The sequence below is a fragment of the Zootoca vivipara genome, chromosome 3 (assembly GCF_965207765.1).
Source record: "Zootoca vivipara chromosome 3, rZooViv2.hap1.1, whole genome shotgun sequence".
Classification (NCBI taxonomy): domain Eukaryota; kingdom Metazoa; phylum Chordata; class Lepidosauria; order Squamata; family Lacertidae; genus Zootoca; species Zootoca vivipara.
This window is the reverse complement of record NC_142586.1, coordinates 117,239,188-117,252,296: the sequence shown is the minus strand read 5'-3', so window position 1 is coordinate 117,252,296 and position 13,109 is coordinate 117,239,188. Positions and strand designations below refer to the sequence as shown.

Here is a 13,109-nt window from a genome sequence, read left to right as displayed (position 1 = left end):
GAAAGAAAGAAAGAAAGAAAGAAAGAAAGAAAGAGCTGAAGGCTAACAAGAGGGAAAGAGGGGTGTTGAAAAGAAGCCGCTCAGCAGCTGATTGCAAGAGATTGGGGAGGGAGATAAGGGAAGCTAGTTCCCTTCCCGGCCACGCCCCCTTGCCCAGGCCTCCATTGTTGAATGTTCTGCAGAGGGGAGGCTGCAACATGTGACTGGCTGGTTGGATTGTCTGGCTGATTAGATTATCAGAAGCTGCAGAACTGTGAGTTGAACAGGATTTTTTCCCTTTGCAAAGTAAACTCAACAACTTTGAGCTGATCCTTTAAAAATGGGGGTTTTCCTCTTTGCAAAAGAAGCTGCAGAGCTGTGAGCTGATCCCCCAAAAAACAGGGCTTTCCCCCTTTCTTCCTCTGAAAACTAAGTGTGTCGTGTCTTATGGTCAGGTGCTTCTTATGGAGCAAAAAAATACAGGTACTCCTAATATTTAATCAGAATCTCCTTTCTTGCTCTTTGAAGACATGGGTTCAAGGCCCACCCATTGGAACAGGAGAAAAGAAAAGCTTGCTCCATCTTCCACATGACAGCCCTTGAGATATTTGAAGATGGCTGTCCCATCTCCTCTTAGTCTCCTCTTCTCCAGGCTAAACATTCCCAACACCCTCAACCATTCCTCATCAGGCTTGGTTTCCAGACCCTTTAGCATGTGCAACGCCATTTGGGATCGATCGGGCAATTTTTCATATGACTATCGCTAAGGTGGTCTTAATCTGTTTCAGAAGGGCTTTCCCTGAAGTGTGACCCAGGCTCTCTATTTTGGGGGGAATTATGATTGCAGAAATGGCTTTGCGGGGTTTTTTTTAGAGTTCAATCTTTGTGATTTATCTTTTTTGTAAACCCATTCATTCGTAGCCTTTGGGCTGTGAAGCTGTTTAGAAATCTGTGAAACAAAAAATAAATTTGTTCCGCGAAGAGTTTTTAGAGAATTAATTTAATCTGATCCAGCACCGGCTGTTCTTTCTGTATTTTACTGATTTCATAATGTTATAGTTATGTGATGTTTTGATACTTTTATTTGTCTGAGTTAGGATCATAGAACTGTAGAGTTAGAAACTTGCAATGCAGAAATATGCAGCTCTCTTAACCAACTGAGCTTAGGCAGGGTTTATACATATTTTTATGTAAATGAATAACTGTGAGTTCTGGCATATAGAATCAGAGTATCGTAGTGTTGGAAGGGACCCCAAAGGTCATACAGTCTAACCCCCTGCAATGCAGAAATCTCAACCAAAGCTTCCCTGGCGGATGGTCATCTCACCTCACAGGTACAAGCGATCAGTGCCGGATTTATGTATAAGCTAAACAAGCTATAGCTTAGGGCCCCACTCTCTTGGGGGCCCCCAAAAAAATTAAAGGAAAAGAAACACTGGATGTATATTTCCCAAATAGAAGATAAAAAACAAATAAAATAAAGCCTACATACAGCAACAGTGTTTTCTGTTCTGTAGGCTCCTAGGATGTAAATCATGGGCCTCGCCTGCTCCCTAAAATATCACGCGTTTGCTCATTTCCATATATAGACAGGGGCGGGGCAAGCAGGGGGCAGGGGGGCAGTCTGGAGGGGGGAAGCTGCGCCCCTGCCCCTACACGGCAGCCTGGGGGGGGGGGAAGCTGCAGGTGCGCCGGCCGAGCGATTGGGCGCCACACAGGTACCTGCTGGAGGGGGGGCACTCAGGGCCGTGCCCCCACCCCACAATCGGCACCTGAGCCTGGACGCTCCGTTTAGGCGTCACGGGGGGGGGCACAATCCCCCTCTACCTAGCATGCATGTGCAGCATCCCGCTGCACATGCGTACAACGTAGAGGGGATCGCCTCCCCCTGCGACTTCTAAATGGAGCCTAAACGGAGCGCCCAGGCTCCAGGCAGATAGCCCACTAGTGCGGCGGGAGCATCGCGCCAGTGGGCTATCTACCTGGAGCCTGGACGCATGCCTGGACCCTGTATATAGGGTGCCTACTTTCTGCATGTGCAAATGGCTTTAGATACCTATTAGGTCCATAAATGACCACATAGCATCTCTTCAACACTAAGAACAGCGACCATTTGTTGTTGACAAAGGACAGCTGGACATATAAAGGACTCCATTACCTTCAGTAGCTTAGGGCCTGATCTCACCTCAGTCCGGCCCTGCAAGTGATATAAGATTTCTGCCCTGCCTATGGCTGTGAAAGAGCAGCTTAGAATAAACCAGTTCAACCCAACCAGGTGATAGAGAAGCAGAGCCAGCAGAGCAGAATCAGGCGTTTCCCGGGTCTCTCCATTTTCTTGGTTGGCGTTAATACCAGACTGCCTGGACCCATAACATCCCAACCCTCTTTCATAGAATCGTAGAGTTGGAAGAGACCACAAGGACCATCCAGTCCAACCCCCTGCTGAGCAGGAAACACCATCAAAGCATTCTTGACATATGCCTGTCAAGCCTCTGCTTAAAGAGCTCCAAAGAAGGAGACTCCACCACACTCCTTGGCAGCAAATTCCACTGACAAACAGCTCTTACTGTCAGGAAGTTCTCCCTAATGTTTGGGTGGAATCTTCTTTCTTGTAGTTTGAATCCATTGCTCCGTGTCCGCTTCTCTGGAGCAGCAGAAAACAACCTTTCTCCCTCCTCTATATGACATTCTTTTATATATTTGAACATGGCTATCATATCACCCCTTCACCTTCTCTTCTCCAGGCTAAACATACCCAGCTCCCTAAGCCGTTCCTCATAAGGCATCGTTTCTTTGCAGGAGCTGGCCCTGGTGAACGAGGACAACCTGCCTTTATACTGCCGCTGTGCCCTCTATGCCCTCGGCGCCGCCTACCTGAACCTGATCAGCCAGCTGACCACGGTGCCCGCCTTCTGCCAGCACATCCACGAGGTCTGCCGTTTCGCTTGCCTTGCCCCCGTACCCCTTCCCCCCCTTTCTCTGAAGAACGTGAGCCCTGGTGGATCAGAACCAAAGGCTGGTCTAGTGGACAACTGTAGGACTGCTGCTGCCACCCCAAAAAACCTGGGAATGAGCGTCATAACTCCCCTCTGTTACTGTGTCCAGGTTTCTACTCATCAGAGAACTTCTGCCTGTGTGTGGCTTTTTTGCAATTGCTTCCTGGGATCTGGCTGCTGCTGCTTTAGTAAAAATTCTGCTCAGTTTTCAGTGCAAATTCCTTCCTGATTTGGGGGAAAAAAGATGTCAAAACCGCTGCTAAAATGGTGGCGCTGTGGGTTAAACCACAGAGTCTAGGGCTTGCTGATCAGAAGGTCGGCGGTTTGAATCCCTGCACTGGGGTGAGCTCCCGTTGCTTGGTCCCAGCTCCTGCCCACCTAGCAGTTCGAAAGCACATCAAAGTGCAAGTAGATAAATAGGGACCGCTCCGACGGAAAGGTAAACGGCGTTTCCGTGCGCTGCTCTGGTTCGCCAGAAGCAGCTTTGTCATGCTGGCCACATGACCCAGAAGCTGTCTGCGGACAAACGCTGGCTCCCTCGGCCTATAGAGCGAGATGAGCGCCGCAACCCCAGAGTCGGACACGACTGGACCTGATGGTCAGGGGCCCCTTTACCTTTACCTTTCTGTTGTGCTTAATTAAGCTCTGGGTTCTGGTGCACACAACCCTCTCAGGCACCCAAACTGAGCATTACTGACCTCAGCCAATGCGCAGGGGCCCAATCCTGCTCTGCACATTGCTTCAAAAGCGTATTATGCAACACATTTTCACCCCGCCTTTATTCCTTCGTGGAGCTGTGTGCGGGGTACGTGGTTCTCCCCTTTGAATTCCCACCACAATGCTGCAAGGTAGGGGAGGCTGAAAGAGGCCATGTCTGGCCCCCAGGGGCTCCCAGTGAGCTTCATGGCTGGTTGGGGATTCGAACCTGGGTCTCCCAGGTCTTGGTGCAACACCCTAACCACTGCACCACACTTCCCCGGTTGTCGGATGATTCAGAAACTGTGTGGGGGGGGCATACAAAATAAGCCCCTTTGGGCCAAGCCCCTGTCCTTCCTTGCCCCACGCCTGACAAGGGTCATATGGGGAAGTCTGGCCTGAAGACCAGAGACTCCCCACTCATGGAGGAAACCATCATCATCATCATCATCATCATCATCATCTAAAATAAACATAATGGAATAAAAACAGAAAGTGAGAACGTGAAAGAGAAAGAGAAAAAGGAAAAAAATAGAAAAGGGGGAAGAGAAAAAAGGAAAAGCTCTACAAATATACGGCTCTGTTTAGTCATTGATTTGAAGACAGAGAATCATAGAATTGCAGAGTTGGAAGGGACCCCAAGGGTCATCTATTCCAACCCCCTGCAATGCAGGAATGGTGACACTTGTCGCTTAGGAGTGGGTGGCTTATGGTTGTTGACTTTGCATGGACTAGTGTAATGAAATCTGGAACCCATTTAAACAAGGTGTGTGAGAGAGAGAAAGGGGGAGGAGAGGGAGATCTACAGATTGGATAAATATATATGGCATTATAATTGTTCCTTCTGATAGAGTAAACCAATCTTAATATCGGGGAACCTAACTCTGTCAGTGTGCGCCAAGCAGGGCGCTCAGAGATGTGGGCGCTGGAGGTGGCTGAGGGTCCCCCCGAGGACCTCAGCTGGCTGAGCAAGTCTTGCCCCCTGCCTCTTTTCCAGGTCATTGAGATGAGGCAGAAGGAGGCGCCCTACCTGCTTCCTGAAGGCGTGTTTGCAGAGAAGCCCAGGTAAGCCAGCCCAGGAGCCTCTGTCTTGTAATCTGAGCCTTTGAGGCTTTCCTCATCCGGTGACACACAAACTCCTTTTGTGCTGATGCCTTTCTGTGGCCCTTCCTCTGCAGGAGGGCAGGCTCTGAGCAGCAAGGTGGCAGTGGGGGGGGGAGAGAGAAAAAGAGAGGCTTTGGCACCCCTCTAATTTCTTCTCCCGATTCCCTTCCATAGGCTGTCGAGGAACCTGGACCGCCTGGGCCCCGAGATCCTCTTTCGGCAGAGCAAGATCAGCGAGGTCCTGGGGGGCAGCGGCTACAATTCGGACCGGCTCAGCACCCCTTATATCCCCCAGCTGACAGGTACGGGGGCTGAGCGTGCCCTCTGGTGCCAGGGGAGGGGAGCGGGAAGGCAAAGATGTCAAATTTGCACCTCTAAACCCCCTGCTAGCCTCTTAGTACACCCCGATAGGTCGTCCTGCACTTCAGGAAGCGCCGATCTAGAGCAACTCCACATTCCTCATACCATTTCATTTTTAAAGTAATAATAGTTTTCCTTAAGCTTTATAGGGGGGGGGGAACCACAAAACTTAATATTTTTCCCTTTTTTATCTAAACTAAGATTTCGATCTAGATACCATGAAAGCATAAAAGGGGGGGGGGAGAAGAAAGAAAGAAAGAAAGAAAGAAAGAAAGAAAGAAAGAAAGAAAGAAAGAAAGAAAGAAAGAAAGAAAGAAAGAAAGAAAGAAAGAAAGAAAGAGTAAAATAGGGGTTAAAAGAGAAAGACAGAAAGATAAGACCCAGAAAATAAAAAACAAAAAACACTTTCTGATTCTTCATCCATCCACTATATAAAAACAATACAGTGGTACCTCGGTTTATGAACACAATTGGTTCTGGAAGTCTGTTCATAAACTGAAGCGTTCATAAACTGAAGCGAACTTTCCCACTGAAAGTAATGGAAAGTGGATTAATCCGTTCCAGACGGGTCTGCGGAGTACTTAAACTGAAGCGTTCATAAACTGAAGCGAACTTTCCCATTGAAAGTAATGGAAAGTGGATTAATCCGTTCCAGACGGGTCTGCGGAGTACTCAACCTGAAGCGTACTTAACCTGAAGCATGGGTAAAATAAAAAAATTCCTTCAGTAGCACCTTAAAGACCAACTAAGTTTATATTTTGGTATGAGCTTTCGTGTGCATGCACACTTCTTCAGATACTTCAGTATTCTTCAGATACTGAAGCATGGGTGTAATTGGTTCCGGAAGTCTGTTCATAAACTGAAGCGTTCATAAACTGAAGCGAACTTTCCCATGGAAAGTAATGGAAAGTGAATTAATCTGTTCCAGATGGGTCCGCGGCGTTCGTAAACCGAAAATTCGTAAACCGAGGTGTTCATAAACCGAGGTTCCACTGTATTCACTTTGTCCAATCCAACACCCAGCAAAGTCACTTTCCATAAACAAAAATGATCTTCAATTCACCAATCCACATATCTTTTCTTTTTCCACGCAAAAAGTCTGTAAGAGGTTTCCAGTCTTTAACAAATGTTAACAATGACTTTTCTCTGATTTAAACCTGCCAGTTTCCCCATATCGGCTAAAAGTCTCTGTGTTTTAACAGCCGTTCCTCCCATGTTGGCAATTTCCCCTTCCCTTTCAGATGAAGATCGGCTGTCAAAGAGAAAGAGCATTGGCGAGACCATCTCCCTGCAGGTGGAAGTGGAGTCCAGAAATAGCCCCGAAAAAGAGGAGGTACGGCCTCTTTATGCGGTTTGGGCGGTGCCCTGCCATGGACCGTTTGTCGCGAGCCGCCGGGAGATTTCATGGAAGTCGTGGTTGGGAGACAGGGGACCCAAGAGGCTTCGTAGGGAAGGAGACAAGCCTTTGAGGTCTTGGCCCTGAGCTGTTTAGTCAGCAATATCAAGGCAACACAATGACCATAAACAATATACAATGTAAAAAAAAATTATGGGATTACTTATAGAATCGTAGAGTTGGAAGAGACCACAAGGGCCATCCAGTCCAACCCCCTGCCAAGCAGGAAACACCATCAAAGCATTCTTGACATATGCCTGTCAAGCCTCTGCTTAAAGACCTCCAAAGAAGGAGACTCCACCACACTCCTTGGTAGCAAATTCCACTGCCGAACAGCTCTTACTGTCAGGAAGTTCTTCCTAATGTTTAGGTGGAATCTTCTTTCTTGTAGTTTGAATCCATTGCTCCGTGTCCGCTTCTCTGGAGCAGCAGAAAACAACCTTTCTCCCTCCTCTATATGACATCCGTTTATATATTTGAACATGGCTATCATATCACCCCTTAACCTTCTCTTCTCCAGGCTAAACATACCCAGCTCCCTAAGCCGTTCCTCATAAGGAACTTCAAAAAATAAAAAGTAAACTGAAATCTTTGAAAGTAACTGAAGGTCTCTGAAAGTCTTTAAATGAAGCGCGATGCCAGTCTTTGTTGGGTAGAAAACAAGCTGTGAAGTTTTGTGTAATCAGAAAACATAATGTTCAACGCTGGACAGAGATTCCAGATTCTTCATCATCGCAGTGGAAGGATATAGAATTGCTTCATTAACCCATCTTTTTTTCAAATAGATATATATGAAAATGACAAATGCTATGGAACAGTGCTCATGTAATCATGAGCTGTTTAGGGCTGATGGGATTATTGGTTCAGGAGATATTCTCCACCCCAATCATTTGCTGGCGGCCCTGTTTGCCTCTCAAGTAGGATTTCTGCCCAGACAACAATGACGTTTTAAGACTCCCGGTTTCTAACATTTCTCTTCTCTTCTCTCCTTCTTTCACTGTCTGCTCAAACCCAAAACAGAGAGCCCCTGCCGAAGAGATCACCTACGAAACCTTGAAGAACGCAATCGGTAAGTGTCTTTGGGGACCAGAGACATCCGGCTGCCCCTTTGGCACCCCACTTCGGCCAGAAAGGAAGGGACCATTCACAACTCTCTCTTTTTTTAAATAATATTTTTGATAATTTTTTTAACAAAAAGTAACAAAAAACAACCACACAATAACGAATACAAGAACAACCACAAAAAATGGTACTCAAAAACAATGTCAAAACCATAAAATGGGATTCTCCGAACCCCGTGACTTCCTTCCCTCCCCACCCGTTTCCTAAAGTTTCCTTTTCAACTGCATATCATTTTTACTCCAAATTATTTTCTACCTCAGATTTCCGGCACTATTTCTAAAATGACAAGTGTTTTTAAAATCCTGCCAATGTATTAACCTGTTTACAATGCTTTTGCAAATACATAATAAATATTTCCCATTCTTTTTATTTTTATTTTTGTTTATTTATTTCCCATTCTTTTTAAAATTTCTTGTCATCTTGATTTCTAAGCTCTCCAGTTAGGATCGTCCTACTCGCAAGTAGGACCCCGGCAAAGACACATGCCCGACTGGCATGTTCCCTTCCTCCTGGTCGTTCGTTCAGGAGCTTCAAAAGCTTTCTTCTGCCCCAATATCACAGCGACTGATACAAAAAGGCATTGGCACACTTAGGGATCCTGCAGAGTATTAGCAGTTTACAACACAGACTCAATAGCTCAGCATTTTGGCTAAACTACTTTTATTTACATATAAAACACTCGGAGCATTCTGACTTAGCTCCTTCCTCTTTCTCATCAGACTGCAAAGAGAAAGAGACAAAGGAGAATTAGTCCCACATCACGGAACACAGTAATACAAAACACCTTGTCTCCGTCACTTCCCACTATGTGGAATGAAAACATACACCGTCATATGATAGAAAACAATCCCATGACTGCAAACACGGAGCAGGAATCCTAACACTCTGAACTTTGGTCTTTCTGTCGAGTCCAACGAACGCCCCCGGTCTTCTTCTTTTTTAGTAGACAGCGTTGCGGTGGAGGAACAGGAGCGGGAGAGGAGGAGGCAAGTGGTGGAAAAGTTCCAGAAAGCTCCCTTCGAAGAAATCGCGGCTCACTGTGGCGCCCGGGTGAGTGGCGGATTAGTGCCTCGCCCCCTCCACCCCCCTAACCCTGAATGTCTCTCTATCCGAAAAGATGATGATGATTCATTTCATTTTCATACCACTTTATATTTTTAAGCAAAAAAATAAATAAATCTCAAAGCGGCTCACAATACAGCCGTACCTTGGATTTTGAACAGCCTAGTTCTCGAACATTTTGGCTCCCGAACGATCGAAACCTGGAAGTGAGTGTTCCAGTTTTCAAAGGTTCTTTTGGAAGCCGAATGTCCGATGGGGCTTCCAAGGCTTCCAATTGGCTGCGGGTTTTTGAATGTTTCGGAAATTGAACGGACTGCCAGAATGGATTCCATTTGACTTCCAAGGTACGGCTGTATATTAAAATATCTGAAACGTTTGTTAGCATCTGTAGAGGGTGATCCAACAGGAAGGAAGGAAGGAAGGAAGGAAGGAAGGAAGGAAGGAAGGAAGGAAGGAAGGAAGGAAGGAAGGAAGGAAGGAAGGAAGGAAGGAAGGAAGGAAGGAAGGAAGGAAGGAAGGAAGGAAGGAACCCCTGTGGCAGAGGGGAGATGGGGGGCGGCTTGTGGCAGCATCTAGAAAGTATGGCTTTGTTTACTGGTTGATCTGTTTATGTCATGTAAATTCATGCTTGAAAAACAAACTCATGTCAAAATAGGGTTGCCAGATTTCAAAATCTCAAAAAAGATTTTGAGCTATATTAAAGGAAACTTACTAAGGCCCCCTAACCCTCCCTAATTTTTAATGAAATGTTATTTACCAGGCAGGCAGGCAGGCAGGCAGGTTGTGGTGCTATGGGAAGTCCTGACCTTCAGCAGCCATCTCTGTTTCCTTGTGACACGAGCAGGGGTGTACGAAGTAGAGGGAGGAGAGGGCGGGCTGCCCCGGGTACCACTCTGGAGGGGGTGGCAACATGGTCCCTGACTCCCCCAAATTGTAGAGCGGCCGAGGGCGCGCACAGTCCGTATTGGCGCCATCCGCAAGGGGTGCCTCTTGCACGGCGACTGTACGGGCTGCCGCGCATGCGCACTCCGTACAGACGCTGTGCAAGCGGCAGCCCGTATGGCCACCGTGCGTGAGTAGCAGCCCGTACAGAGTGCACGTGTGGGGCATCCCATACGGACCGCACATGTGCGGCAGCCCGTACATTCGCTGCGCATGCGCACTCCGTACGGATGTCGCGCGAGCGTCACCAGGCTGTGCGTCCCGCCCCGGGTGCCGGAGAGGGTTCCTCCGCCACTGGACACGAGACAAGCATAAATACACTCTCTACACAAGCGTTAAGCAACGCTGCTGCATTGTGAACCAATCTACTACAATGCAGTTCTCTGGTCTCGGAAGTGAGTCCTGCAAAGTTCCAAGATGACGGAGAGATCTGCATTCTGCACGGACAGCAGCCTCAGGATCAATCGCCAGAGAAGCCCCACGTAGATCGCATTGCAGGGCAGCAATTCCTATTTTTAATTATAAAATAGGAATAAAATTGTTGTTGTTTGTTGTTTAGTCGTGTCCGACTAAACCCAACATCAGGGTCTTTTCCAAGGATTCTTCTCTTCTCATGAGGTGACCAAAGTATTATAGCCTCAGTTTCACGATCTGTCCTTCCAGGGAGCACTCAGGGCTGATTTCTCTTCATGGATCAATGCCTTGCCTCTTCATGGATCAATGCCTTGTCGTGGCGAAGGGGCTTGAATAACTCAGAGAAGCTATGAGCTATGCCATGCAGGGCCACCCAAGATGGACAGGTCATAGTAGAGAGTTTTGACTAAACGTGATCCACCTGGAGAAGGAACTGGCAAGCCACTCCAGTATCCCTGCCAAGAAAACTCCATGGGCAAAGACAACAGGAATAAAATAGATAAATCTATAAAATAGTTTTGCTCATCCTTTGCACTGAGCAAAATCTATAAATTTTCAAAAAGCAAAAGAGTACAAATATAGCACCATTTCCCAGTTTGCATTCTCTTGAGATTAAAATTAGGCCCCCGCCCCCACTTCCATGCTTCCCTCAAATGATCTATTAGCGCTGCATATTAGAGTTATCCTTTGCTTTCGTTGCTCCCCATTTGCAATTCCAATGCTCACAGTCGTTCTTTTCTTGTTGCAGGCCACGCTCCTGCAGAGCAAGCTCAACCAGATATTTGAGATCACCATACGGTAAGGGGGTTGGAAGGGGGAAAGAGGTCGGGGGCACTGGGTGGGGGCAGCGCATGGGAGAAACCCCTCTCCCCGCACAAGCCTTGCGCAGGAGAACTTCTCCCGCTTGCTTTGGGCAGAGTGCCTTTCTCAGGGGCTGGACTGAGGAGGAATGGTGAGAGGTTCCCCCCCCCGCACCTTCAGAGGAAAAGGAGGAGAGTATAGATTTAGAACAGCGGTTTGCCAAAGGGCATGGTTCAGAGGCTGACGAGGATAAAAGCTGGGATATATTGGGGGATGCAGCGGGAAGGAGAAGCAGCAGAGGAGAGAGAGATAACAGATTCGGTGTCTCTTGAAAGCGTTTCTGACCCCCCCCCCCCGAACCAGGCGTGTGTCTTGCCAAATGCGAGATGGTTCTTTTAAATTAGATTCAGAAGCATTACAAACGCAAGTGGGTGAGAAGATTACAGATTTTATTTTGCACAGCAAGTAAAATATACATAACCAGCAGCACGTCAATCTGCCACTGAGAATTATTATTATTATTATTATTATTATTATTATTATTATTATTATTATTCTCAGTGGCAGATTGAAGTGCTGCTGGTAACATCATATAAATAATTTGTTGTTGTTGTTTAGTCGTTTAGTCGTGTCCGACTCTTCGTGACCCCATGGACCATAGCACGCCAGGCACTCCTGTCTTGCACTGCCTCCCGCAGTTTGGTCAAACTCATGTTCGTCATATAAATAATACAATATGCATAAAAACAAGCAATCAATGGATTAAAATGCACCCCAAAATCAATTCAAATAAATTAAAATTAAAACCCTGAAGTGGCGAGGTGACCCCCCAAGTAGCCTTCGATGCACAGCTCCGGGGCCAACAGCCTGTGCGGGAACTTCTGACTGCTTTATTCAAAAGAGAAATACTTTATGGGTGGCTGTGCCTTGTTATGGCCAGTAGAGGCTCTGCTACGAGCCACTTTACATCAAAGACAAAAAGCCAGGCCACACATCAAAGGCTGACCAGTGCCATTTGTCAACCAGGGCACACATGAAAGACTTTTACAAGGGACAGAGAAAGTAATGATCATAGCAAACCAGAGCCAGGGAGAGAGTTGACTATGTCGGGTCACTAATCTCCTCGAAATCACAGTAATCTTCCGGAAAAAGTTTCCCGTACAGCGTGCCGTGAGAGTAGCCAAACAGAAGCCTCAGGGGCAGAAAGCAGTGACCAGCCTTTGGAGGGGTGACGTAGATTAGGAGGGACTGGAGGGGTGGGACTATAATTGGAGCAACACCATTATTAACAGAGAACAGCGTTTCTTTGTCTCTCTCTGGGAATACTGAATTAATGACATGGTAAGAACTCTTTTCGGTTATCTGCCACCGGGCGAGGAATCGTAATTCCCTGAAGCCTTGACAGTGCCTTGACACACACACCCTCCAGAACAGCGTGGGCCAGCCGTCTCTCAAAGTCCTCTCCTCCTTTTCTCTTGACCACAGCCCTCCTCCAAGCCCCTCGGGGACCATCACGGCCGCGTATGGCCAGCCTCAGAGCCACTCCATTCCGGTCTACGAGATGAAGTTCCCGGACCTGTGCGTCTACTGAGGGGTCCCGACTGCATGCCAGGACACGACTGCGGCTTTCAGCCATCACCCAGGACCAGGCGGATTGCGATCCTGCCACCTCCGTGAGCCCATAGGGGACGGCACCCCCTTTGGACCATCTTCCAGGCCCCTTCCTCTTCCTTTCCCTCCTTTGTGCTTGACTCAATTTCCCATCATGCGGAAGAGAGCACCCGGGCAGCCTTTGATGGACAGTTGCAAGAGGCGGGGCGCCATTTTCGGCCTCCTTTTTTAAAGAAGATGTTATAAAAAGTTTTTTGGGATGGGTCGGGTGTTTCCTCTCTCTCTCTCTCTCCCCTGAACGTGTGTGTTGATAATCCATCGCATAAAGTCAATCTATTCTCTGTGGGTCTGTGTCGTTTCTGCTAGTGGTTCCTGGCTCAGGATATTTTCCTGGCCAAATATTGCACCTTTCCCCCATCTTCATCCCGTAATGTACATTGGGATCCTTTGGGACGGGACAGAGATAGATAACTATATATTTAAGTGTAATAACTCCTGTACTGCAGAGGGTTGGACTAAATGAATCTTGGGACCCCTTCCAACTCTTCACTGCTATGAGTCTTATCGATATAAATCTTATCGATATAAATCTACCTGTATAGATAGATAGATTTAGAGTTATGAAA

The 13,109-nt window shown here is 47.2% G+C and overlaps 1 protein-coding gene across 4 annotated transcripts in view; it reads left to right on the top strand.

The window, feature by feature from the left end:
• The window catches only part of EFR3B (EFR3 homolog B), a 103,879-nt gene extending 91,051 nt beyond the window's left edge, over positions 1-12,828 (top strand). For all 4 annotated transcript variants that reach the window (XM_088666978.1, XM_088666980.1, XM_088666979.1 and 1 more), the window contains exons 16-23: positions 2,779-2,910; positions 4,669-4,736; positions 4,950-5,077; positions 6,377-6,468; positions 7,552-7,600; positions 8,597-8,703; positions 10,820-10,869; positions 12,358-12,828. In XM_088666978.1, the coding sequence (XP_088523104.1) occupies positions 2,779-2,910; positions 4,669-4,736; positions 4,950-5,077; positions 6,377-6,468; positions 7,552-7,600; positions 8,597-8,703; positions 10,820-10,869; positions 12,358-12,463 (732 nt within the window). In that variant the 3' untranslated portion in view covers positions 12,464-12,828. The remainder of the gene's footprint in view (positions 1-2,778; positions 2,911-4,668; positions 4,737-4,949; positions 5,078-6,376; positions 6,469-7,551; positions 7,601-8,596; positions 8,704-10,819; positions 10,870-12,357) is intronic.
• Positions 12,829-13,109: the final 281 nt, after the last annotated feature.